Genomic DNA, 27,019 nt, shown 5'->3' with positions numbered 1-27,019 from the left:
TGCTGGGTAACACAGTAGCCCTAAGTGCACACTGCCTGTAATCATGGCACACCTTGTCATAGTGTTGCATTGTAGCCCTGGCATCAGCATTCTTCCAAACCTGAAACATCCCAAATGACATATAAAAGCATTTCTTTATTGCTCACCAAAACATCAAAGCAACCAAGCACTATCAGTTATCATGAAGCATACAATGCTAGTCCTGACTGAGTCATTAACATTAATGTGGTCAAACATTCTTCACAGATCAGTATTCTGTAGAGAAAGCTGCTGGTTCAGGTAAATATGTGCAAATTCAACGACTGTACAAGGTAAGGGGAGGTGTGAGTTTCTTTACAGCAGGCGAACAGTCTTTCCAGTGACAGTCAGATAGTCTTCATCTGCCAGGGCGCGCAGAGCCTCTTCAAACATGTCCTTTGTTATTGCCTGAAAGTTAACACATTAGGAGACAGAAACACTATTCAGAAGATGGATATGCTTACCATCCAATTAAAATATACAGAAAAATACACATTTAAATATTGTTTTAGGGTAATCGTGAGGACTGTTTTGATAGTTCTCAACAGGAAAAGCAGAGCTGGGAGGTACTACTTACAGCTTCAGACTGTCCTCGGAGGTCATCAAACAGCTGCTGGTACTTGATGGCAGGGGTCTTTCCCTTGGACTGGATCATTTTCTTCAAGGCCTGGGCCACTTCCTCCTTACGCTTACGGGCCGTGGCACTCATTCCTGGGTTGAGTAAAAACAAAAAGACAAGATAATATTTGCACCATATTGCACATTATCAAAGACACTGACAGATTTGGGTTCGCACATCCAACCAATCCAAAAACATATTTGAAACATTTAACATGGCAGACATCCGAAAGGAATTTGAAGAGCTGTCATAGTAAATAATTACAAATAGACTAAATCCTCCATACCGGTTGTGAGGATGGAGATGTCGACAAAGCCAGTCCTGGGGTCTGTAGCGGACTGCTTGAGGGCTTCGCGATGCAGTCTCTTGGCCTCCTCCACATCGATGGTCTCCACCTTGTCAGAGAAGCGCACCTTGGCATGGGCCTCAGCCAGGCGGATCAGAGACTCCAGCTGCCTGGGGTAGGCAGACACCATCCCCCGCCCGCTGCCAATCTTCCTCATGTCCACGTAGGCCTGGAAGAAAGATACCCATACAATCAATCCAACTTATTTATAAAACCTTTACACTGTTGAATGCTACTGCAGGATATCAAAAAGGGCTTCATCTGGCTTAATATCGCTTAACCCTGGAACAAGCACAGAACTTGTTACATTCAGGGCCTGAAACAAACCTAGCCAGCCACTTAATACTTTTTTTTACCAGTATTTGGTGCTTTCAGGCCCTGAAGTTACATCTACATCCCACCCCTTTCAACTTAAGAGTATTTGTTATTATTATATGCCTATATCGTACCTCAATGAGTGCCTGGCTGGCTTCTTCGTTCAGTCTGGGGTTGATGTAAGTGCGAGCGTATGCAATGTAGTCCTTCAGCACAGCCATGTCCAGGAACTCTTCCTCGATCTGCTCCTCGCTCTGGTAGTAGAGCGCCACCAGGTGGTGAGCCAGGCGACGGTCGTACGCCTCGTCTTGAGGATCCAGCATCAGGAAGATCAGATCAAATCTGTAGGGGAAAAATTGCATTTTATTTTTTTATATATTATGTTTAATGTCTCACATACTACATTTTTTAATAGTAGGTCATATGCATGTTGTGAGTTATTTTTATTTTATATATTTTTTTTTGGCAAAAAGGTGCATTTAGTTACAGTGGAGAAGTCATTGTTTGGGGTTCAGTGACCCTAAGGATATTATTGACAATCAATATCATTTATCAATAAGAGTGTCCAGGGTGGTTGACCTATCAGGTAATATTTACCTTGAGAGCAGTGTGTGAGGGAGCTGGATGTTCTCAATGGTCGTCTTCTTGGGGTTCCACTGAGACTCCACGGGATTGGCTGCTGCCAGGACGGAGGTGCGTGCATTGAGCTGGCAAATGATTCCCGCCTGCACAAAAATAGAGATCTTTGTAAGAAACTACCCTGTAGTTCACCGTTACTAACAGACTATTTACAAAACAGAAAACAAAATTATAATGCTTCTCCAGTAGTGAAACTATTTAATCATTTGATATTAGCAACACCACATTTAACGTTAAAATTCAAGAAGAGCCTATAAGTTTCTATGAAGTGCATTGTTTCTGTGAATAGTCTTGAACCTAGTGCTGAAACTTAAACATCAGTAAACTCTTTTATTTAACCTTTAACAAGGAAAGTTCATCCCCTGATCTTATTATTATTTTTTCAAACCAACCTTGGCGATGGAGAGAGTCTGCTGCTCCATGACCTCATGCAGCACAGAGCGCGTGCTGTCGCTCATCTTGTCAAACTCATCAATACAACATATCCCGTTATCACTGAGCACCAGGGCCCCTGTCTGCAGCACTAGCTGCTTGGTCTCTGGGTCCTTCATTACGTAGGCTGTGAGGCCCACGGCGCTGGAGCCCTTCCCAGACGTGTACTGACCACGGGGCACCAGGTTGAACACGTACTGCAGCAGCTGGGACTTGGAGGTGCCAGGGTCTCCACAGAGCAGGATGTTTACCTCGGCACGGAAGTTACCGCGGCCTGTCTGGCTGAAGTCTTTACGGGTGCCCCCAAACAGCTGGAGAAGAATACCCTTGGGAAAAGAAGAGAAAGTTTATAGTACTGTGCATTTTGAATAAAAGTCTAATCTAAACTCAGTCAAATCAAACAACTGCTGCAGCAAAATACCAACCATGACAAACTTTATGGTACTGTTCATGGATGTTGAATGAAAGCAAAATCCACTGTAATCTGAAAGACAGCAGTTCCACATCCCTGACAACAGAGGACCCCACGTTCATTTGATGAGACAACGATCCCGTGGTGAGTTTCCCAAAAGCATTGTAGCACAAACATCTTAATTACATAGCAGGCAATATAGAAAATTATCTTTGTGCTACAACTTTGCTTTCACAGACCTTTTTGATGTCCTCGTGTTCATAGATACTGGGGGCCAGGGCGGAGGAGAGACGATCGTATACATCTGGTTTGGAGGCCAGCTCCTTCAGTATCTGGACACGCTCTTCAGTGAAAAGCTTCTGGTCTGAATCCTCATCCAGCCCGTGAAGGCGCTTCTCATCAGTCTTGCGGAAGTGGATGACATCGATGTGGGTCTTGTACACAGACTTCACGTTGCTCTGGCGAGGGTTCTCACGCATAGGAACCGCTCTGTAGATACCTGTGGGGGAGTTGAGGAGTTTCGTCACGACAATAGGACCATTTTCTTGCATCCCAACATCAAAAAGCTCTGTAGCAGGACAGCTAACACCGATGTCGGGAGTCTCAGGACCTTGAGAAATTTAACAGTGAGTGAGTGATGACCATGAAAACACACAAGACTGACGGCTATTGCTATGCAGGGATGGAACCAAAATTATTCTCCAATCGTTTTGTTCTGAACAGAACCAATATCTTTTTGTTTCCGTTACACTGTTCCAAGCAGAAAAATAAAGTTCTGGACCGGTTTGAACCAAAAAAATGTAACCTTAATATTGTTCATTTTTGTTCCTTTTTAAACGTTTTCACATTCAACTCGACATTAAATTACTTCACCAATGGATACGGTAGCTTGCTATGGAGCAGGCAAGCTACAGACAAATGTAGGGGGCGACATGTGAATGAAATGCTGTGGGTGAGGAGAGCACTGGGCATGAAGCTCTGGGTAACTTGTTGATATGACATTATTTGAATTAGGCCCACATAATTATACCTACAGAGGAGTGACTTCTATGAAGGAACGTAACATCAGAGAGTTGACGTAACGTTGGACCAGAGCTAGCCCTGGATCATGACTCATTTTATTTCACCTGTTCTCTTTACTGCTCCAGAACAGTAAAAGGTCACTTTTATTCTAGGTTCGGTTTCTTAAAAAAAAATGTTCTGTCTTTCCCAGTTTTCGGTTCCCTGAACAGGTTCCAACTTGTTCCTAATGTTCAACAAGTATATTATTCTTATGGCTTTATCTAGCTTTATTTGTGATATTTCCCCTTGCCTTGTTGGCTTGCTAGGTTATCAATCCTCTGACATCTGCGTTGTTGATGGTAACCATCTGAGTACGTTTTTTTTTTTTTTACTTGCACGAGCTGCATTTGAAGTTGTACGTGATCGTATCCACTGCTTGGTACACAGATGACGAACTGCACACTCAACTTTTCATGACGCAGCAGAGAAATGAGTCTATAGAACCATGTCTTCTTATTTAAAACTATAGTAAGGCACAGCAGCAGTATGCATGACTACGGCTAATTGTTTTTCCTTACCACGTGACCTGACCAGAAAAACTAAGCCCATGGTTATAGGCTTTAAAAAAAAAGGGGGGGGGGGGCAAACAGCAGTTGAAACAAACAAAGCGCTATTGATTGCAAGGACTGACCACTAAAATATCACAATTATAGTTAAGCATATTTTAAGTCGAAACAGTGTTTGTTACTAACATGGGATACGGTAGTTGAACTAAGCGCATGAGGCACTTACAAGTTATATTCTACAAGAAATCACTGAATATCATTTATTTATAAGTCCAAAAATGGACGCGGCAACTTCAGATTGTGCTCTAGTTAAAAGGGCACTTTTTGGAAAGCACTTTATAGCCTGTTACAGAATCCCGTTGCCGTGGGCACCACATTATTGTGTGCGCATTTGTTTATTTGCTTTCTGGAGCCACGCTGTCTGGCTCTCACTCATCCTCACCCTTTCTCCCCCTCGCATGAAAGATTGAACATTTCCAGCTCGTGGCTTCAGCCAACTAGACAATAGCCATGTATCCCACCCCTGTGCACGCTCTAGCCATGCAGTCTCTCTGAGCCCTGATTGGCTAACCAGCCTGACCCACACTCCCCAAGGGAGTAAATATGGCCCGTACCCAAGCAGTCTTTTCCCAGTCTGTGAGCATGGGTGAACTGGTGGATATGGGGATGCGTGAAAACATAAGTTTGTATCACTATTGTTATGTCTTGTTGGATGTGTTTACCACATATGTGCTCCAAGTAGAGATGAACTTTTCTTGACATTTATGTTGCCTATTTGTATAGCTTCACAGTGTTCATTGAATGTTATTGGGTAACATGTTTATTGTTAGCATGAGTGCTAGTTGTGACTCGGGTTACTACAGTTGAAGTCAGAAGTTTACATACACTTAGGTTGGAGTCATTAAAACTAGTTTTTCAATCACTCCACAAATGTCTTGTTAACAATCTATAGTTTTGGAAAGTCGGTTAGGACATCTACTTTGTGCATGACAAGTAATTTTTCCAACAATTGTTTACAGACAGATTAATTCACTATCACAATTTCCAAATACCTGAAGGTACCACGTTCATCTGTACAAACAATAGTTGGCAAGTGCAAACACCATGGAACCACGCAACCGTCATATTGCTCAGGAAGGAGACGTGTTTTGTCTTCTAGAGATGAGCGTACTTTGGTGCGAAAAGTGAAAATCAATCCCAGAACAGCAAAGGACCTTGTGAAGGTGCTGAAGAAAACAGGTACAAAAGTATCTATATCCACAGTAAAACAAGTCCTATATCAACATAACCTGAAAGGCCGCTCAGCAAGGATGAAACCATTGCTCCAAAACCGCCATAAAAAAGCCTATGGTTTGCAACTGCACATGGGGACAAAGATTGTACTTTTTGGAGAAATGTCCTCTGGTCTGATAAAACAAAAATAGAACTGTTTGGCAATAATGACCATCGTTATGTTTGGAGGAAAAAGGGGGAGGCTTGCAAGCCGAAGAACACCATCCCAACCGAAGCACAGGGGTGGCAGTATCATGTTGTGGGGGTGCTTTGCTGCAGGAGGGACTGGTGCCCTTCACAAAATAGATTCTTTCTACAATTAAATGTCAGGAATTGTGTAAAAGTGAGTTTAAATGTATTTGGCTAAGGTGCATGTAAACGTCCGACTTCAACTCTATGTAATATATGGTTATTAGATAGTCCTTTGCTCCAGTTGTATTCATCATCATTCCTTCATACATTGCTTCTCTCATTCTATTGCACTCTGCAAATATATTTGCAGTGTATTTATATCCTGTATAGCATATTCATCTTCTCTCTGTACCTTTACAGGACCTTCCTCAGGGTGTTGAAATAAAGTTCATGTGTGCTAAACTCTTGGGCTGCTTTATTCCCCTCTAACCGGGGATGGCGTCAGTGGGTCACAAACCAGTAAAATACGTAGAGCCGGGTTGCTCTCTTCCACATACCATATCCAACAGCTAAGCTATACATTATCGCTTCACAGCCAGTCCTACGGAGTAAACAGCTCACCAGTGATGTTGATGCGGTCTCCTGGCTGTACTTTGTCGACCAGGTCGTTGTGAGCGTACACTATGGTGGTGTGAGGGGTCTGCCCAGCAGGCATGTCATCGGGAGACTCCTGCACTTTGATCTGAAAAGGGGAGATGGAGGGAAAAAAATGAATCCGAGTGAAAACAGGAGTTCTGCTTCTTCAGAGCGGTGTCTGGGAATACACTAGAATTGGATTTGTGTTCTAACCCAGGAAGACAAGCTTTTATGGACTAACGGGTATCTGAAATAAACCACTATCCTCAGTTTTCTGTTCAGCAGCATCCAAACAAAACGTATCTTCTATTTAAAGTAAGCAGACTGTCTGTCTTAAAGTATAACAGCCCCCTGCATGATCTTGACCAACTTTTAAAAAACGCTTTCACCCCATATCTCACCATCTGTTTGTCGGAGAAGGCTGAGCGGTTGTGGATGAGGGCCAGACTGTGGGTGGTGTTGCAGTTGCGGCACACAGCAGGCTCTGCGATGCGGCCGCGGTCCACCTCCACCCGGGTAGAAAAAGCACAAACCTGGCACTGGAAGAAGGCCTCCTGCATCTCTGGGATCAGCTGGGAGGTCCTGATCACCATGCCGCTGATGGTGATCATTTGGTCAATGTCTGGAAGGAGAGGGACAGAGGAAGATTGTATTAAATACTGAGCACTATAGCACCAGATATGGCTTCAAATTGTGCTTGTTTCAAACATTTTAGATATGGTTGACTGAGCTTGCCCGGGACAAATGGAATCAATGTCAGCCCCAAAAGTACAAATTATCTGGCACTCTAGACCGCAGGCTCATTCAAACGCTCAATTTGGAAAGAAAATCAATGTTAAATTGAGTATAATTCACTCTTCATATGGTTTATAGTGCAATAGATGTTCATGTGTTGTTCAGGGAAGCTAGACATCAATCAGATGCTCCCAGGTGATATTTATTTTTAACAACGTTTCGACCCGTAGGTCTTCATCTGACATCGGTGCAAATGCAATCGAAATTCTAATCAAACACTTCATGAGAGCCCTAACATTCAGAGTTTGAGCCGAATAGGATTGCCTGTTGCACAGTGAGAGCCAGCTCCTCATAGCTACAAGACCATGGTGCTTACCTATGCGCAAACTCTACACCCCAACCCGAGTTCTGCCACCGCAGGCCTCTTGGCCCTCCCACCCCTATGGGATGGCAGCTCGTCTCTGTCCTGGCAACCCAATGGTGGAACCAGCTTTCCCCTGAAGCTAGGACAGCAGAGTCTCTGCCCATCTTCTGAAAACATCTGAAACCCTACCTCTTCAAATAGTATCTTAAATAATCCTCCTCACCTCAACCCCCCCTCCCATAATTAAAATGTTTAAATAAACACTTAACCAGCACTTGCACTTGACCCCCTCTTCTAGCTCCGACTCTGACAGCTACGTTAAAGGAAAAATGTACTTTCCATGCCTGTGATATGTGGTTGTCCCAATGGGTTAAATGTAAGTCGCTCTGGATAAGACTGTCTGCTCAATGACTAAAATTTAAATAGCTGGTTGATGTATTGAATGAAGTAAGTTTTCCTATTAGCCCATGTTGCGCAACATTTTTATAGGCTATGCAATTGCATGACAAAACTGAGTTGATGCCCTCTGTTAAAAAGAGGGATACCATAAGTTTTCTATAGGCTAGGTCTACTATATTTATTTCTTAAAATTCCTAATATTAAGCACATTGCTTCGCTTTACAACCGGAGTAGCCTACCTGGCTGGCATGAAAAAGAACCACGGTGAAAATGTCCTCTATTCGCTATTTAAATGCACAAGGATGACCTTTTTTCCCCCCTGACCCTGTTCCGACAGGTGCATGATAATGGCCCTAAATCAAAACAAATTTCAAACATACAGTACCCGTCAAAAGTTTGGACACCTCATTTCAGGGTTTGTCTTTGTTTTTACTATTTTGTACATTGTAGTGAAGATATCTAAACTATGAAATAACAGATGGAATCACGTCGTAACCAAAAAAGTTTTAGATTCTTCAAAGTAGGCACCCTTTGCCTTAATGACAGCTTTGCACTCTTGGCATTCTCTCAACCAGCTTCATGAGGTAGTCAACTGGAATGTATTTCAATTAACAGGTGTGCCTTGTTAAAAGTTAATTTGTGGAATTAATGCCCTTCTTAATACATTTGAGACAATCAGTTGTGTTGTGATAAGGTAGGGGTGGTATACAGAAGATAGCCCTATTTGGTAAAAGACCAAGTCCATATTATGGCAAGAACAGCTCAAATAAGCAAAGAAACGACAGTCCATTACTTTAAGACACGAAGGTCAGTCACTCCGGACAATTTCAAGAACTTCAAGTGCAGTCACAAAAACCATCAAGCGCTATGATGAAACTGGCTCTTATGAGGACCACCACAGGGAAGGAAGACCGAGAGTTACCTCTGCTGCAGAGGATACGTTCATTAGAGTTACCAGCCCAAATAAATGTGACGCATCAATTAAACTTTTTTTGCCGAATACAACAGTGCTTACTTACTCCTGAAATGCTTACTAACCAAATAGTGCGGAAAAAAAGGCATGTGTGTGTAGGTAAGTAAAGAAATAAAACAGTAAAAAGTAGCAAGGCTTTATAAAGACACCGGTTAGTCGGGCTTATTGAGGTAGTATGTACTAGAGGTCGACTGATTATGATTTCTCAACGCCGATACCGATTATTGGAGGACCAAAAAAAGCCGATACAGATTAAATCTGCCGATTTTTATTTATTTGTAATAATGACAATTACAACAATACTGAATGAACACTTATTTTAACTTAATAATACAAATCAATTTAGCCTCAAATAAATAATGAAACCTGTTCAATTTGGTTTAAATAATGCAAAAACAATGTGTTGGAGAAGTAAAAGTGCAATATGTGCCATGTAAAAAAAGCTAACGTTTGAGTTCCGTGCTCAGAACATGAGAACATATGAAAGTTGGTGGTTCCTTTTAACATGAGACTTCAATATTCCAAGGTAAGAGGTGTTAGGTTGTAGTTATTTATAGGACTATTTCTCTCCATACCATTTGTATTTCATATACCTTAGACAGTGTGGCTGTTGTTCTTATAGGCACTAAAGTTTTGCCAGTGTAACAGTATAGCTTCCGTCCCTCTCCTCGCCCCTACCTGGGCTCGAACCAGGAACACAACAACAGCCACACTCGAAGCAGCGTTACCCATCGCTCCACAAAATCCGCGGCCCTTGCAGAGCAAGGGGAACAACTACTCCAAGTCTCAGAGCGAGTGCTGTTTGAAACGCTATTAGCGTGCACCCCGCTAACTAGCTAGCGATTTCACATCGGTTACAACAGCCATTAGGCTGATAGGCTTGAAGTCATAAACAGAGCTGTGCTTGCGAAGAGCTGCCGGCAAAACGCACGAAAGTGCTGTTTGAATGAGTGCTTACGAGCGTGCTGCTGCCTACCATCGCTCAGTCAGACTGCTCTATCAAATCATAGAATGAATTATAACATAATAACACACAGAAATATGAGCCTTTGGTCATTAACATGGTTGAATCCAGAAACTATCATTTAGAAAACAAAACGTTTATTATTTCAGTAAAATACGGAACCTTTCGGTATTTTATCTAACGGGTGGCATCCCTAAATCTAAATATTCTTGTTACATTGCACAACCTTCAATGTTATGTCATAATTACGTAAAATTCTGGCAAATTAGTTCGCAATGAGCCAGGCTGTCCAAACTGTTGCATATACCCTGACTCTGCGTGCAACGAACGCAAGAGAAACGACAATTTCACCTGGTTAATATTGCCTGCTAACCTGGATTTCTTTTGGCGAAATATGCAGGTTTAAAAATACACTGCTCAAAAAAATAAAGGGAACACTTAAAACAACACAATGTAACTCCAAGTCAATCACACTTCTGTGAAATCAAACTGTCCACTTAGGAAGCAACACTGATTGACAATAAATTTCACATGCTGTTGTGCAAATGGAATAGACAACAGGTGGAAATTATAGGCAATTAGCAAGACACCCCAATAAAGGAGTGGTTCTGCAGGTGGTGACCACAGACCACTTCTCAGTTCCTATGCTTCCTGGCTGATGTTTTGGTCACTTTTGAATGCTGGCGGTGCTTTCACTCTAGTGGTAGCATAAGACGGAGTCTACAACCCACACAAGTGGCTCAGGTAGTGCAGCTCATCCAGGATGGCACATCAATGCGAGCTGTGGCAAGGTTTGCTGTGTCTGTCAGCGTAGTGTCCAGAGCATGGAGGCCCTACCAGGAGACAGGCCAGTACATCAGGAGACGTGGAGGAGGCCGAAGGAGGGCAACAACCCAACAGCAGGACCGCTACCTCCGCCTTTGTGCAAGGAGGAGCAGGAGGAGCACTGTAAGAGCCCTGCAAAATGACCTCCAGCAGGCCACAAATGTGCATGTGTCTGCTCAAACGGTCAGAAACAGACTCCATGAAGGTGGCATGAGGGCCCGACGTCCACAGGTGGGGGTTGTGCTTACAGCCCAACACCGTGCAGGACGTTTGGCATTTGCCAGAGAACGCCAAGAGTGGCAAATTCGCCACTGGCGCCCTGTGCTCTTTACAGATGAAAGCAGGTTGACACTGAGCAAATGTGACAGACGTGACAGAGTCTGGAGACGCGGTGGAGAACGTTCTGCTGCCTGCAACATCCTCCAGCATGACCGGTTTGGCGGTGGGTCAGTCATGGTGTGGGATGGCATTTCTTTGGGGGGTCTACACAGCCCTCCATGTGCTCGCCAGAGGTAGCCTGACTGCCATTAGGTACCGAGATGAAATCCTCAGACCCCTTGTGAGACCATATGCTGATGCAGTTGGCCCTGGGTTCCTCCTAATGCAAGACAATGCTAGACCTCTTGTGGCTGGAGTGTGTAAGCAGTTCCTGCAAGAGGAAGGCATTAATGATATGGACTGGCCCACCTGTTCCCCAGACCTGAATCCAATTGAGCACATCTGGGACATCATGTCTCGCTCCATCCACCAACAGACTGTCCAGGAGTTGGCGGATGCTTTAGTCCAGGTCTGGTAGAAGATCCCTCAGGAGACCATCCGCCACCTCAACAGGAGCATGCCCAGGCATTGTAGGGAGGTCATACAGGCACGTGGAGTCCACACACACTACTGAGCCTCATTTTGACTTGTTTTAAGGACATTTATATCAAAGTTGGATCAGCCTGTAGTGTGGTTTTCCACTTTAATTTAGAGTGTGACTCCAAATCCAGACCCCCATGGGTTTATACATTTGATTTCTATTGATAATTTGTGTGATTGTTGTCAGCACATTCAACAATGTAAAGAAAAACATATTTAATAAGATTATTTCATTAATTCAGATCTAGGATGTGTTATTTTAGTGTTCCCTTTATTTTTTTGAGCAGTGTTTATACTTCTGTGTATTGATTTTAAGAAAGGCATTGGTGTTTATGGTTAGGTACAGTCGTTCAACGATTGTGCTTTTTTCGCAAATGCGCTTTTGTTAAATCATCCCCCAGCGTTGCATCGATTATATGCAATGCAGGACACGCTAGATAAATTAGTAATATCATCAACCATGTGTAGTTATAACTAGTGATTATGGTTGATTGTTTTTTATAAGATAAGCTAGCTAGCAACTTACCTTGGCTTCTACTGCATTCGAGTAACAGGCAGGCTCCTCGTGGAGTACAATGAGAACCAGGTGGTTAGAGCGTTGGACTAGTAACTGTAAGGTTGCAAGATTGGATCCCCCGAGCTGACAAGGTGAAAATCTGTCGTTCTGCCCATGAACAAGGCAGTTAACCCATCGTTCCTAGGCCATCATTGAAAATAAGAATGTGTTCTTAACTGACTTACCTAGTTAAAAGGAATACATTTTTATTTAATTTTTTAAATTGGCGCCCAAAAATACCGATTTCCGATTGTTATGAAAACTTGAAATCGGCCCTAATTAATCGGCCATTCTGATTAATCGGTCAACCTCTAGTATGTACATGTGGGTATGGTTAAAGTGACTATGCATATATGATGAACAGAGAGTAGCAGTAGCATAAAAAGAGTGGTTGACGGGTGGTGGGACACAATACAGATAGCCCGGTTAGCCAATGTGCGGGAGCACTGGTTGGTCGGGCCAATTGAGGTATTATGTACATGAATGTACAGTTAAAGTGACTATGCATATAAGATAAACAGAAAGTAGCAGCAGCATAAAATAAGGGTTGGGGGAGCACATAATGCAAATAGTCCGGGTAACCATTGGTTACCTGTTCAGGAGTCTTATGGCTTGGGGGTAAAAACTATTGAGAAGCCTTTTTGTCCTAGACTTGGCACTCCGGTACCGCTTGCCATGCGGTAGTAGAGAGAACAGTTCATGACTGGGGTGGCTGTGGTTTTTGACAATTTCCAGGGCCTTCCTCTGACACGCCTGGTGTAGAGGTCCTGGATGGCAGGCAGCTTAGCCCCAGTGATGTACTGGGCAGTACGCACTACCCTCTGAAGTGCCTTGCGATCGGAGGCCGAGCAATTGCCGTACCAGGCAGTGATGCAACCTTGAAGCATGGAGGTGGTGTGATGGTGCTTTGCTGGGGACACAGTCTGTGATTTGTTTAGAATTCAAGGCACACTTAACCAGCATGGCTACCATAGCATTCTGCAGCGATACACCATCCCATCTGGTTTGCACTTAGTGGGACTATCATTTGTTTTTCAACAGGACAATGACCCAAAACACACCTCCAGGTTGTGTAAGGGCTATTTGACCAAGGAGAGTGATGGAGTGCTGCATCAGATGAACTGGTCTCCACAATCACCCAGAAACCATCCAATTAAGATGGTTTGGGATTAGTTGGAGTTAGAAATGCCTAAAATAAATAATGGATTTATTGTGTTGGTGTAGGCTATATTCAATTGATTCATTAGCCTATTTTAAAGTGTATGTTCCAGAGGTCCGATATCAGTGTCTTGTAGGCTATGTGTGTGGAAGTCCGGAGATGTTAAACGTGTTTATGTTAATTAACGGTGAACAACAGTGAGACCAGCAGTTATTTGCATTACAGTTACCGGCTGACAAACTGTAATTACCGCCACAGTCCTATTACCTTCAGGGTTCAGGCTCCTCATGTTCCTGGTCTTCAGGGCGTTGTACGGCCGCACCTGGATCTGGTGCTCCAAGATGGAATCTGGGAAACGCTCAAAGAACAGCTCATTGACAGCCATGTCAAACGTGGGGATGACTTCCTGTGAAAGAGATATAGGAAAAACAACATTATGAATCACCATTCTTATTGGTATGCCACACGTAATTAAACATATTGTAATCTCTATGCCCATGGTAATAAATGATCAAAAAATATTTAGCAGACAAATATTACACCAACCCACCTTTGCTAGCAGTCACAATTTGATTTAACGCTGTCATACGGGAAACATTTTAAGTTAGCATTCATAGCCCATTATCTCCCATTAAAATGAAAGAGGTCCTAAAGCTAAAAATCAAATATCTAAATGACTCTTGGTAATTCCATGAGCTAGCTTAGTAGAATTTACACACCCACACACCCCCCACTTAGACTCGAGAGGGTTTATATGTGAGACCGTCTGGTGCGTGCGTGTTTACCTGGGGGTAGGAGATGAGCTGCCTGTACAGGTCTGCGTCAAAGGACTGCACATGGCTGCAGTTGACGTTCAGCACAGGCTCACCAACCACACTGATCTAGAGGGACAACATAAATAGAAAATTATCTCTGCAAAAGAAGTGCCATACTAGTCTCAAGACAAGATGTTAACCTCCCTGCGCACAGAACCCGTTAGCGGGATGAAATTCGACAACATACGGTGATCGCTACGTAAATAGTCATTAAACATTCATGAAAATACAAGAGTCTCACATGTTTCGAAAGCCTAGAATCTTGCTATTCCAACTGCGTTGTCAGATTTAAAAAATGATTTACTGCGAAAGAATACGATGCGATTATCTGAGGATAGAGCCCCATAAAAAACAACTATTTCAACCAGCACAGGCGTAACAAAATCACAAACTGCAATAAAAGAATGTGTTTACCTTTGACGATCTTCCTGTTTGCAATCCCAATGCTCATTGTTACACAATGAATGGTCTTGTTTGATAAAATCCATTTTTATAGCCTAACACAAAACATTTTGTGAACCGCTTGTGTCGTGAATTCCGTCTCATTCCATTTTCGACGACACATTCGATGTAAATACACACGAAACGTGACTTTTCCAGTCATGTTTGGTTTCATTGCAAATAACTGATTGGTTTGTAACACAACCAAATCTGATGGGTCATTTCGGGGGACGTATTGACTGAAAGAAACCGATTTGAAGACAATAGGTTAATGACATCATTGTGCACCAATGATATGACCGCTGTTTCGTTGATTGACTATTTTAACCCAATGACCACTGATTGTGTTGAAATCTAGCTCGGTAGATAGCCAATGAGCTGAGGTAAACGGCAATATGCAACGTTTATGTGTTGGAAGACCAACCCATGTTGTAAACTCCAGCGTAAAGAGGGTCATTCGTCATTGAAGTTTCATACCGGAAGGAGCAACGCATGTTACGCACAACGTTGTTTTGGTAAGGCGCATCTTCAGCTGTTTATATATCAATCAGTATGGCGACTAAGTCAGGGAAAGCTAAATCTAAATATACAGATGTACACACAATTTTAGAAGAAATTGATCGGGAAAATGAGAGAGATTGTTGGAAGACAATTAATTTAGCGATTCCCAAATGGAGGAACATTTTTTGAACGGAGAGGACATTGTTTTGGACTGGTAAGTTTATCCTCATGCCAATGCCGTTGTTTGAAATGAATAATATAAAATATTATTTGTGAAATGAAATAGCCTATTTGAGGCTGTTGAGGGGAGGGCAGGCCCACAACAATGGCCAAAGTGAAATGGAGACAGTAGATTACCATTTTGGTAGTTATTCCATTCAAAATCTATAACTTCACCAATTTGGCCACTTGGGTACATTTGGGCTACTTGTGTGGGATACCTGGGTGACTTCATGAGCACACTCATTTTGGAAGTTATCATTCTGAAACTTTGCACAAGTACTGTTGCCCTCTTATGTTGTTCACTGAAATTTTCCCCATCATCATATCTGAATGTTTGTTTTGTCTTATTCATTTTAAAGATGATACAACAATAAAAATGAAACGTATGTTTTTTTTCTTTGTATTATCTAAACCAGATCTATTGTGTTATATTATCCTACATTCAATTAACATTTACACAAACTTCGGAGTGTTTTCCTTTCCAAATTAAATCAAGAATATGCATATCCTTGGTTCTGAGTCTGAGCTACAGGCAGTTAGATTTGGGTATGTAACTAGGCGGAAATTGAAAAAAAGTAGGGGGGGTAGCTGTAAGAGTTTAATGGTTGATCACTGTTATTGGTGTCACATTGCGCTAGGGGGAGGGGTACCCTACCTCCTCCAGCTTCTGCATGTAGAGAGGCTCGTTCAGGTCCAAACCAGCATTCTCATCCTCGTGTGAAGTCGGGTCAATGAACCTCTGCAGGAATCTCTGTGGGGAAAATGAACAATAAGAGCATTCAGATAAAATGATCTAACAGATTGAACTCACATTTTTTCTTATCAATTAGATTTGTATTATTTATTTTTCTACACAAATGAAAGCAAAGCCCTAAAGGTTCATTTCCATACCTGGAACTTCTCCTTGCACGTTCCCACGTTGACATCAGTGCCCCAGATAACAAGCTTCTGACCCAGTGCCTGCTCACTGGCTACTGCACCATCTGCACTTGGCTGGTGGAGGACAAAAATGGCATTAGCTGTTATAGATTTCCTAACAATGTCATTCTATATAGCATAAGCCGTTAGCAAATCTCTAATGCCAACTTTCTAAAATAAATAGCATTAGCTGTTACAGATTTGCTAACAATATCACTCTATATCTATATAGCATTAGTGGTTATACATTTCCTGATTATCATTCTCCATATAGGAGGTTCTCTACTCACCGGCTCAGAGTGAAGGTCCACCTGGGGGGCCTTCCTAATGGAACCCAGGTCAGGGCGCTGTCTGGCTGGGGTGCCACCCACACCACTACGGGGGGTGCCCTCCACCCTGGAGCTCGGAGTCCCGTACATCAGAGGGGAGCTCATGTCCACCTCACTGGGGAGAACTGAGGAGAAGACAGTGACTGAACATTCCGGGTCAAAATCTCAGTTCTTTTAGGTATAGTTCAAGTTTATTTTTTGCAGTTGTGCTGCACCAATGATCTGGGCCCGTCTCCACAAAGCATCTCGTAGTAGGAGTGCTGATCTTGGATCTTTCCATATAAATCATATCAAACTTTAGTTGTCACATGCGCCCAATACAACAAGTGTAGACCTTACCGTGAAATGCTTTCTTACAAGCCCTTAACCAACAGTGCAGTTCAAGAAGAGTTAAGAAAATATTTACCAAATAAACTAGAAAGTAAAAAAATAAATGAAAAGTAACACAATAACGAGGTTATATACAGGGGGTACCGGTACCAAGTCAGTGTGCGGGCGGGGGTACAGGTTAGTTGAGGTAATTGTACATGTAGGTAAGGGTGAAGTGACTATGCATGTGGGTCAATGTAAATAGTCTGGTGGCCATTTGATTAATTGTTCAGCAGTCTTATGGCTTGGGGGTAGAAGCTGTTAAGGAGCCTTTTGGTCCTAGACTTGGCGCGCAGGTAACAATTGCTGTGCGGTAGCAGAGAAAACAGTGTATTACTTGGGTGACCGGAGTCGCTGACAATTTTATGGGCTTTCCTCTGACACCCCCTATTATATAAGTCCTGGATGGCACGAAGCTTGGCCCCAGTGATGTACTGGGCCGTACGCACTACCCTCTGTAGCGCCTTATGATCAGATGCCGAGCTCCTTTCCCCATCTCCTGAGGGGGATAAGATTTTGTCGTGCCCTCTTCACGACTGTCTTGGTGTTTGGACTGTGATAGTTTGTTGGCGATGTGGACACCAAGGAACTTGAAACTCTCGACCAACTCCACTACAGCCCCGTTGATGTTAATGGGGGCCTGTTCGGCCCACCTTTTCCTGTAGTCCACGATCAGCTCCTTTGTCTTGATCACATTGAGGGAGAAGTTGTTGTCCTGACACCACACTGCCAGTTCTCTGACCTCCCTATAGGCTGTCTCATCATTGTTGGTTATCAGGCCTACCACTGTTGTGTCGTCAGCAAACTTAACGATGGTGTTTGGGTCGTGCCCGGCGGTGCAGTCATGAGTGAACAGGGAGTAGAGCTGGGGACTAAGTACACACCACTGAGGGGCCAGTGTTGAGGATCAGCATGGCAGACGTGTTATTGCCTACCCTTACCACCTGGGGGCAGCCCATCAGGAAGTTTGGGAGGGAGGTGTTTAGTCCCAGGATCTTTAGCTTAGTGATGAGATTGGAAGGCACTATGGTGTTGACAGCTGAGCTGTAGTCAATGAATACCATTCTCACGTAGGTCTTCCTTTTGTCCAGGTGGGAAAGGGCAGTGTAGAGTGAAAAAGAGATTGCATCATCTGTGGATCTGTTGGGGTGGTATGTGAATTGGAGTGGCAATTGACAACAAAAAAATATATATTATTATCAAGTGCAGTCACAAAAAACATCAAACTGGGTCTTATGAGGACCGCCACACGAAAATAAGACCCAGAGTTACCTCTGCTGCAGAGGATAAGTTCATTAAGAGTTACCAGCCTCAGAAATTGGCAATTAACTGCACCTCAGATTGCAGCCCAAATAAATACTTCAGAGTTCAAGTAACAGACACATCTGATCATTAACTGTTCAGAGGAGACTGTGGGAAATCAGGCCTTCATGGTCGAATTGCTGCATAGAAACCACTACTAAAGGACACCAATAAGAAGAGTTCTTGCTTGGGCCAAGAAACACAAGCAAAGGACATTATACCGGTGGAAATCTGTCCTTTGGTCTGATGAGTCCAAATTTTTGGTCCCAACCGCCATGTCTTTGTGAGATGCAGAGTAGGTGAACGGATGATCTCTGCATGTGTGGTTCCCACCGTGAAGCATGGAGGTGGTGTGATGGTGCTTTGCTGGGGACACCGTCTGTGATTTACTTAGAATTCAAGACACACTTAACCAGCATGGCTACCACAGCATTCTGCAGCGATATGCCACCCCATCTGGTTTGCGCTTAGTGGGACTATCATTGGTTTTCCAACAGGACAATGACCCAAAACAAACCTCCAGGTTGTGTAAGGGCTATTTGACCAAGAAGGAGAGCGATGGAGCGCTGCATCAGATGATCTGGCCTCCACAATCACTCAACCCAATTGAGATGGTTTGGGATGAGTTGGACAGCAGAGTGAAGGAAAGGACCCAACAAGTGCTCAGCATGGAACTCCTTCAAGACTGTTGGAAAATCATTCCTCGTGAAGCTGGTTGAGAGAATGCCAAGAGTGTGCAAAGCTGTCAAAGCAAAGGGGCTACTTTTAAGAATATAAAATCTATTTGGATTTGTTTAACTTTTTGGTTACTACATGATTCCATGTGTGTTATTTCATATTCACCAAGATGGCATAGCAGTTCAGACGTCTTTTGTCCTCGTCTTGTCGTGTCCCGTATATATATATATATATATATATATATATATATATATGTATATGTATATATATATATGTATATATATGTATATATATGTGTATATACGTATATATATGTGTATATACATATATATACATATATATATATGTATATATATGTATATATATGTATATGTATATATATATGTATATATATATGTATATATGTATATATATGTATATATATGTGTATATATATATATATATACTTTTTTATAAATATAAATTGGTGAGGCGGGTTGCAGGAGAGTGTTTTGAGGATGAGTTTATGGAAAATTAAAAAAAAAAATGTATGAAAAAAGTTGTATGTATATATATGTATATATGTATATATATATATATATACACACATATATATATACACATATATACATATACATACATATATATACATATACATATATATACATACAACTTTTTTCATACATTTTTTAAAAATAATTTTCCATAAACTCATCCTCAAAACACTCTCCTGCAACCCGCCTCACCAATTTATATTTATAAAAAAGTATAAAAAAGTATTATTTACCTCAAATCTGTAATCATCCAAGAAGCTAGCCAGAAACTCCAAACTCCAAGAAGCTAGCCAGAAACTAGCCAGAAGCTAATCACAAGCTAGGTCAGAAGCTAGCCAGAAACTAGCCAGAAGCTAGCCAGGAGCTAGCCAGAAGCTAATCCAGAAGCTAATCAGAAGCTAGTTAAAGCTTTTGTCGATTCCGGAGCAAACATCAGTTGTTCCGGAGCTAGCCAGCTGAGGAGTTCCATCAATCACTCCTGGGCTACGGTCACCTATCCGGACCCGTTTTGCTGCCTACGCGGAGCCCCACCGGGCCTTCACGGCTGGACTGCCGACGTTATCTACCCGAAGGAGTTATCCGGCTGGTTCCTCCGTCGCGACGTTGACTGGGCGCCCATCTGCGGCCTGCTAGCCATTAGCTGTCTTATCGGCTGCTATCTGAATAGATAATCGGACAATTTATTTTTATTGTTATTTTTTTCTTCTTCTTGGGCCTCTAGCTATATCTATTGTTGTTATTTTTGTTGTTGTTGTGTGATTTGGATTAATTCCCTCTACTACTCGGAACCCCACTAATCTACTGACGGAACGCAAGAGGTGGCTAATAACAGACGTCCATCCTATGCTAGCTTGCTACCGATGGCCTGGCTAGCTGTCTAAATCGCCGTGACCTCCAACCAACCTCTCCACTCTCTGGATCCTTTTGATCACTCGACTAAGCATGCCTCTCCTTAATGTCAATATGCCTTGTCCATTGCTGTTCTGGTTAGTGTTTATTGGCTTATTTCACTGTAGGGCCTCTAGTCCTGCTCACCATACCTTATCCAACCTATTAGTTCCACCACCCACACATGCAATGACATCTCCTGGTTTCAATGATGTTTCTAAGGACAATATCTCTCTCTTCATCACTCAATACCTAGGTTTACCTCCACTGTATTCACATCCTACCATACCTTTGTCTGTACATTATACCTTGATGCTATTTTATCGCCCCCAGAAACCTCCTTTTACTCTCTGTTCTAGACGACCAATTCTTATTGCTTTAAGCCGCACCCTTATTCTACTCCTCCTCTGTTCCTCTGGCGATGTAGAGGTGAATCCAGGCCCTACGGTGCCTTGCTCCACTCCTATTCCCCAGGCGCTCTATTTTGACGACTTCTGTAACCGTAATAGCCTTGGTTTCATGCATGTTAACATTAGAAGCCTCCTCCCTAAGTTTGTTCTATTCACTGCTTTAGCACACTCTGCCAACCCGGATGTTCTAGCTGTGTCTGAATCCTGGCTTAGGAAGACTACCAAAAATTCTGAAATTTTAATTCCAAACTACAACCTTTTCAGACAAGATAGAACTGCCAAAGGGGGCGGTGTTGCAATCTACTGCAAAGATAGCCTGCTGAGTTCTGTCCTACTATCCAGGTCTGTACCCAAACAATTTGAACTTCTACTTTTAAAAATCCACCTCTCTAAAAACAAGTCTCTCACCGTTGCAGTCTGCTATAGACCACCCTCTGCCCCCAGCTGTGGTCTGGACACCATATGTGAACTGATTGCCCCCCATCTATCTTCAGAGCTCGTGCTGCTAGGCGACCTAAACTGGAACATGCTTAACACCCCAGCCATCCTACAATCTAAACTTGATGCCCTCAATCTCACACAAATTATCAATGAACCTACCAGGTTCCTCCCCAAAGCCTTAAACACGGGCACCCTCACAGATATCATCCTAACCAACTTGCCCTCTAAATACACCTCTGCTGTCTTCAACCAAGATCTCAGCGATCACTGCCTCATTGCCTGCATCCGTAATGGGTCAGCGGTCAAACGACCTCCACTCATCACTGTAAAACGCTCCCTGAAACACTTCAGCGAGCAGGCCTGTCTAATCGACCTGGCCGGGGTATCCTGGAAGGATATTGATCTCATCCCGTCAGTAGAGGATGCCTGGATATTTTTTTTAAATGCCTTCCTAACCATCTTAAACAAACATGCCCCATTCAAGAAATTTAGAACCAGGAACAGATATAGCCCTTGGTTCTCCCCAGACCTGACTGCCCTTAACCAACACAAAAACATCCTATGGCGTTCTGCATTAGCATCGAACAGTCCCCGTGATATGCAGCTGTTCAGGGAAGCTAGAAACCATTATACACAGGCAGTTAGAAAATCCAAGGCTAGCTTTTTCAAGCAGAAATTTGCTTCCTGCAACACTAACTCAAAAAAGTTCTGGGACACTGTAAAGTCCATGGAGAATAAGAACACCTCCTCCCAGCTGCCCACTGCACTGAAGATAGGAAACACTGTCACCACTGATAAATCCACCATAATTGATAATTTCAATAAGCATTTTTCTACGGCTGGCCATGCTTTCCACCTGGCTACTCCTACCCCGGTCAACAGCACTGCACCCCCCACAGCAACTCACCCAAGCCTTCCCCATTTCTCCTTCTCCCAAATCCGTTCAGCTGATGTTCTGAAAGAGCTGCAAAATCTGGACCCCTACAAATCAGCCGGGCTAGACAATCTGGACCCTTTCTTTCTAAAATTATCTGCCGAAATTGTTGCCACCCCTATTACTAGCCTGTTCAACCTCTTTCGTGTCGTCTGAGATCCCCAAAGATTGGAAAGCAGCTGCGGTCATCCCCCTCTTCAAAGGAGGGGACACTCTTGACCCAAACTGCTACAGACCTATATCTATCCTACCATGCCTTTCTAAGGTCTTCGAAAGCCAAGTCAACAAACAGATTACCGACCATTTAAAATCTCACCATACCTTCTCTGCTATGCAATCTGGTTTCAGAGCTGGTCATGGGTGCACCTCAGCCACACTCAAGGTCCTAAACGATATCTTAACCGCCATCGATAAGAAACATTACTGTGCAGCCGTGTTTATTGATCTGGCCAAGGCTTTCGACTCTGTCAATCACCACATCCTCATCGGCAGACTCGACAGCCTTGGTTTCTCAAATGATTGCCTCGCCTGGTTCACCAACTACTTCTCTGATAGAGTTCAGTGTGTCAAATCGGAGGGTCTGCTGTCCGGACCTCTGGCAGTCTCTATGGGGGTGCCACAGGGTTCAATTCTTGGACCGACTCTCTTCTCTGTATACATCAATGAGGTTGCTCTTGCTGCTGTTGAGTCTCTGATCCACCTCTATGCAGACGACACCATTCTGTATACTTCTGGCCCTTCTTTGGACACTGTGTTAACAACCCTCCAGGCAAGCTTCAATGCCATACAACTCTCCTTCCGTGGCCTACAATTGCTCTTAAATACAAGTAAAACTAAATGCATGCTCTTCAACTGATCGCTACCCGCCTGTCCAACATCACTACTCTGGACGGCTCTGATTTAGAATACGTGGACAACTACAAATACTTAGGTGTCTGATTAGACTGTAAACTCTCCTTCCAGTCCCATATCAAATATCTCCAATCCAAAGTTAAATCTAGAATTGGCTTCCTATTTCGCAACAAAGCCTCCTTCACTCATGCTGCCAAACATACCCTTGTAAAACTGACCATCCTACCAATCCTCGACTTTGGCGATGCCATTTACAAAATAGCCTCCAATACCCTACTCAACAAATTGGATGCAGTCTATCACAGTGCAATCCATTTTGTCACCAAAGCCCCATATACTACCCACCATTGCGACCTGTACGCTCTCGTTGGCTGGCCCTCGCTTCATACTCGTCGCCAAACCCACTGGCTCCATGTCATCTACAAGACCCTGCTAGGTAAAGTCCCCCCTTATCTCAGCTCGCTGGTCACCATAGCATCTCCCACCCGTAGCACACACTCCAGCAGGTATATCTCTCGTCACCCCCAAAACCAATTCTTTCTTTGGCCGCCTCTCCTTCCAGTTCTCTGCTGCCAATGACTGGAACGAACTACAAAAAGCACTGAAACTGGAAACACTTCTCTCCCTCACTAGCTTTAACCTCTTACACTTATGGTGGCGCTATTTCATTTTTGGAAGAAAAACGTTCCCGTTTTAAACAAGATATTTTGTCACAAAAAGATGCTCGACTATGCATATAATTGCTACTGTTCGAAAGAAAACACTCTGACGTGTCCAGAAATACAAATATCTTCTCTGTGCGTGCCCTAGAACGTGAGCTTCAGGCAAAACCAAGATGACTTGGCATCCAGGAAATGACAAGGATTTTTGAGGCTCTGTCTTTCATGATCTCCTTATATGGCTGTGAACGCAAGAGGAATGAGTCTGCCCTTTCTGTCGTTTCCCCAAGGTGTCTGCAGCATTGTGACGTATTTGTAGGCAGATCGTTGGAAGATTGACCATAAGAGACCACATTTACCACGTGTCCGCCCGGTGTCCTGCGCCGAAATTGGTGCGCAAAAGTCACCTGCCAGTATTTTTCCATGGAGCAGAGAGAGAGAAGCAAGCTTCCAAGAACTGCATGTCAATGAAGAGATATGTGAAAAAACACCTTGAGGATTGATTCCAAACAACGTTTGCCATGTTTCGGTCGATATTATGTAGTTAATCCGGAAAAAGTTTCACGTTGTAGGTGACTGCATTTTCGGTTCGTTTCGGTAGCCAGGCGCAATGTAGAAAACGGAACGATTTCTCCTACACACAGACGCTTTCAGGAAACACTGCGCATTTGGTATGTGGCTGGGAGTCTCCTCATTGAAAACATCAGAAGCTCTTCAAAGGTAAATGATTTTATTTATTTGGTTATCTGGCTTTTGTGAAAATGTTGCATGCTACATGCTACACAAAATGCTATGCTAGCTTTGCATACTCTTACACAAATTAGTCAATTTCTATGGTTCAAAAGCATATTTTGAAAATCTGAGATGACAGTGTTGTTAAGAAAAGGCTAAGCTTGAGAGCAAACGCATTATTTTAATTTTATTTGCGATTTTCAGAAATCGTTAACGTTGCGTTATGCTAATGAGCCTGAGGCTTAGTCACAATCCCGGATCCGGGATGGGGAGTTTCAAGAGGTTTAAGCACCAACTGTCAGAGCAGCTCACAGATTACTGCACCTGTACATAGCCCACCTATATTTTAGCCCAAACAACTACCTCTTTCCCTACTGTATTTAATTTATTTATTTTGCTCCTTTGCACCCCATTATTTTTATTTCTACTTTGCACATTCTTCCATTGCAAATCTACCATTCCAGTGTTTTACTTGCTATTATGTATTTACTTTGCCACCATGGCCTTTTTTTGCCTTTACCTCCCTTATCTCACCTCATTTGCTCACATCATATATAGATATGTTTATACTGTATTATTGACTGTATGTTTGCTTTGCTCCATGTGTAACTCTGTGTCGTTGTATGTGTGGAACTGCTTTGCTTTATCTTGGCCAGGTCGCAATTGTAAATGAGAACTTGTTCTCAACTTGTCTACCTGGTTAAATAAAAGTGAAATAAAATAAAATAAAAAAATAGTGTTGATGTCTTCACTACTATTCTACAGTGTATAAAATAGTAAAATAAAGAAAAACCCTTGAATGAGTATGTGTCCAAACTTTTGACTGGTACTGTATATTTATGCGACTGCAAAAAAAAAAATACTAACTCAAACAGCATCATTCTGTGTGTTAATGCTGGAGAGGCAGTTGGTTACCTGAGCGGCGCGGGCTGGAGAACAGAGAGGTGTCATGGACAGCAGGGCTGGCAATGTCTGTGGCTGGAGACCTGGGCATGGCCGGCAGATCCCCGTTGGAGGAGTCCTGACCTCTCCGCCGCTGGGAAGGAGGGGAGACCAGGCCATCACTGCCAGCTAGAGACAGAAAAATACATAGTCGGTTAGGTTAGACTGCTTCCTTTCATGTGATTTAGTCCTTGAGTGTTATATTAAATTAAAAAAAGAATACATCTGTACAAAATCAAACTGTAAATATAGTTTATGGTACTTAGAACCTTTTGCTGTCGACTTAGGAGTGGCTGGAATGTCATCCCTGTTGCGCTTGCGTCTACCGGGAGTTGATGTTGGTGAAGACATTCTGAATGATCACAGGTCCTAGAAAAGAAATCTGGTTGACTATACGGTCAAAAAAAAGTTAAATAACGTTAAATGTATGCGTCTTTGACTCGTAAAATAACATAATTACAACCAGTAAATAACACATAGCGGAGTTGAGCTTGAATTAGCTAATAACAAAGCCAGTAGTTAGTTATGTCATTAGCTGACGAGTTAATTGTTGGTAGCTACTTGCATTCTTTTCGACGTGTTATGAAACAATGCATCCTAGCCAGTTAGCTAGCTGGGAAGTCAACTAAACATCCGAAAGAGCTTGTAAACTAAAAATAAAATATTGATTGTAAATCCTTAACTAGGTACATTCTAATTATATATTCCTAATCATTTTTTTTTTATCAAATACTTTGATGGCTGGCATGTTGATTGTAAAACAGTAGCTAACTAGTGCAAGTTAACAATAGAGAGAAAGCTACTATGTTCGTATCTTTGCATGAAAGGCACCAACTACTACTTGCCGAGGAAACCCAGTGTGATTTTATTTTAAAAATCCAGAGAACACTCCCAAACATAAATTAGGTCATCTGAATTTGCTCTAACATAAAACATTTAATAAACAACGACCTAGTTCATTTAGCTTTTGAAACCCTTAGAAATAGCTAGCTACAGTATTTTAAAATTACGTTTCTTACCTACTACGTAGTGATACCACAATGAATTTGGCGCGAAATGGTGGGTGTGACGTTTTAGTCCCGGGAAACTTTGCACCAATAGCGAAGCTAAGTACTTGTGCGCCATCATTAGCATTTGCACATCAAGGGGTGTTTCCGGAGTGTCTTACAATCAGTACGGTTAACATTTTAAATGGAATACATTAATACTCTTATTTTTGTAAGTATTTCATTATTAGATCAGGAGTTTGCATTGTAATAATTGTGTTCACCCAAAAGGTCTAGGTAATCCCCCCATCAATCTGGCATCGTTTCACCCGGAATGTTCCACTCAGGGGCTAGTGTAAGCCTTTACCACAAGGTGGCGCATGTGCCATGAGAAACGTGTCAACATTTTTCGAAGATCACTCGAAAAATACAGAATGCATTTCTTTAGATGTTCATAGAATTTATGGGAATGGCATGAAACAAATTCCGGGAACACATCAAACATGCAGAATTGCTCTTACTATAAGTAATTACTCTGCATTCTTCTATATAGTAACAATGCCTTTATATCAAATTAATAACCATGATAACCTACTGTCCAGGGCCATCAAGGACATTTAATTTATAGACAATGGCATGTACTGTACACAAAAATCGGTGAATATAAAATATTGTTCATTATGTAACATGTCCACAATGTTATATGACCAGAGACGTGCACTTGACAGTTTACATCAATGGTTCCCAACCAAGGGTACTTGGCCGACCCACAGTGGGTACTTGAGAAGACTCATGAGACCATAGGCCTACTGGTAAAAACTACACGAGGGGGTACTTTAGGGGTA

The 27,019-nt window shown here is 42.7% G+C and overlaps 1 protein-coding gene across 2 annotated transcripts; it reads right to left on the bottom strand.

Moving 5' to 3' along the window:
* Positions 1–115: 115 nt before the first annotated feature.
* LOC135558824 (DNA replication licensing factor mcm4-like) lies at positions 116–26,251 on the bottom strand. Of its 2 annotated transcripts, none has more exons than XM_064992986.1 (17): positions 26,208–26,251; positions 25,458–25,578; positions 25,162–25,317; positions 16,410–16,573; positions 16,093–16,194; positions 15,857–15,952; positions 14,008–14,103; positions 13,490–13,628; positions 6,791–7,011; positions 6,375–6,495; positions 3,021–3,280; positions 2,330–2,695; positions 1,896–2,023; positions 1,433–1,640; positions 924–1,152; positions 596–729; positions 116–426 (listed from the first exon to the last, which is right to left on the bottom strand). In XM_064992986.1, the coding sequence occupies exons 2-17, from the start codon at positions 25,537–25,539 to the stop codon at positions 334–336; spliced, it is 2,595 nt and encodes an 864-aa protein (XP_064849058.1). In that variant the 5' UTR covers positions 25,540–25,578; positions 26,208–26,251; the 3' UTR covers positions 116–333. The 2 variants fall into 2 exon arrangements, with proteins under 2 accessions (XP_064849058.1, XP_064849059.1); XM_064992987.1 differs by having other exon boundaries at positions 25,458–25,557; positions 26,208–26,250.
* Positions 26,252–27,019: the final 768 nt, after the last annotated feature.

This window comes from Oncorhynchus masou, chromosome 17, assembly GCF_036934945.1.
Source record: "Oncorhynchus masou masou isolate Uvic2021 chromosome 17, UVic_Omas_1.1, whole genome shotgun sequence".
Lineage (NCBI taxonomy): Eukaryota > Metazoa > Chordata > Actinopteri > Salmoniformes > Salmonidae > Oncorhynchus > Oncorhynchus masou.
Note: the sequence above shows the minus strand (reverse complement) of the source record. Positions and strands in the feature narration are given on the sequence as shown.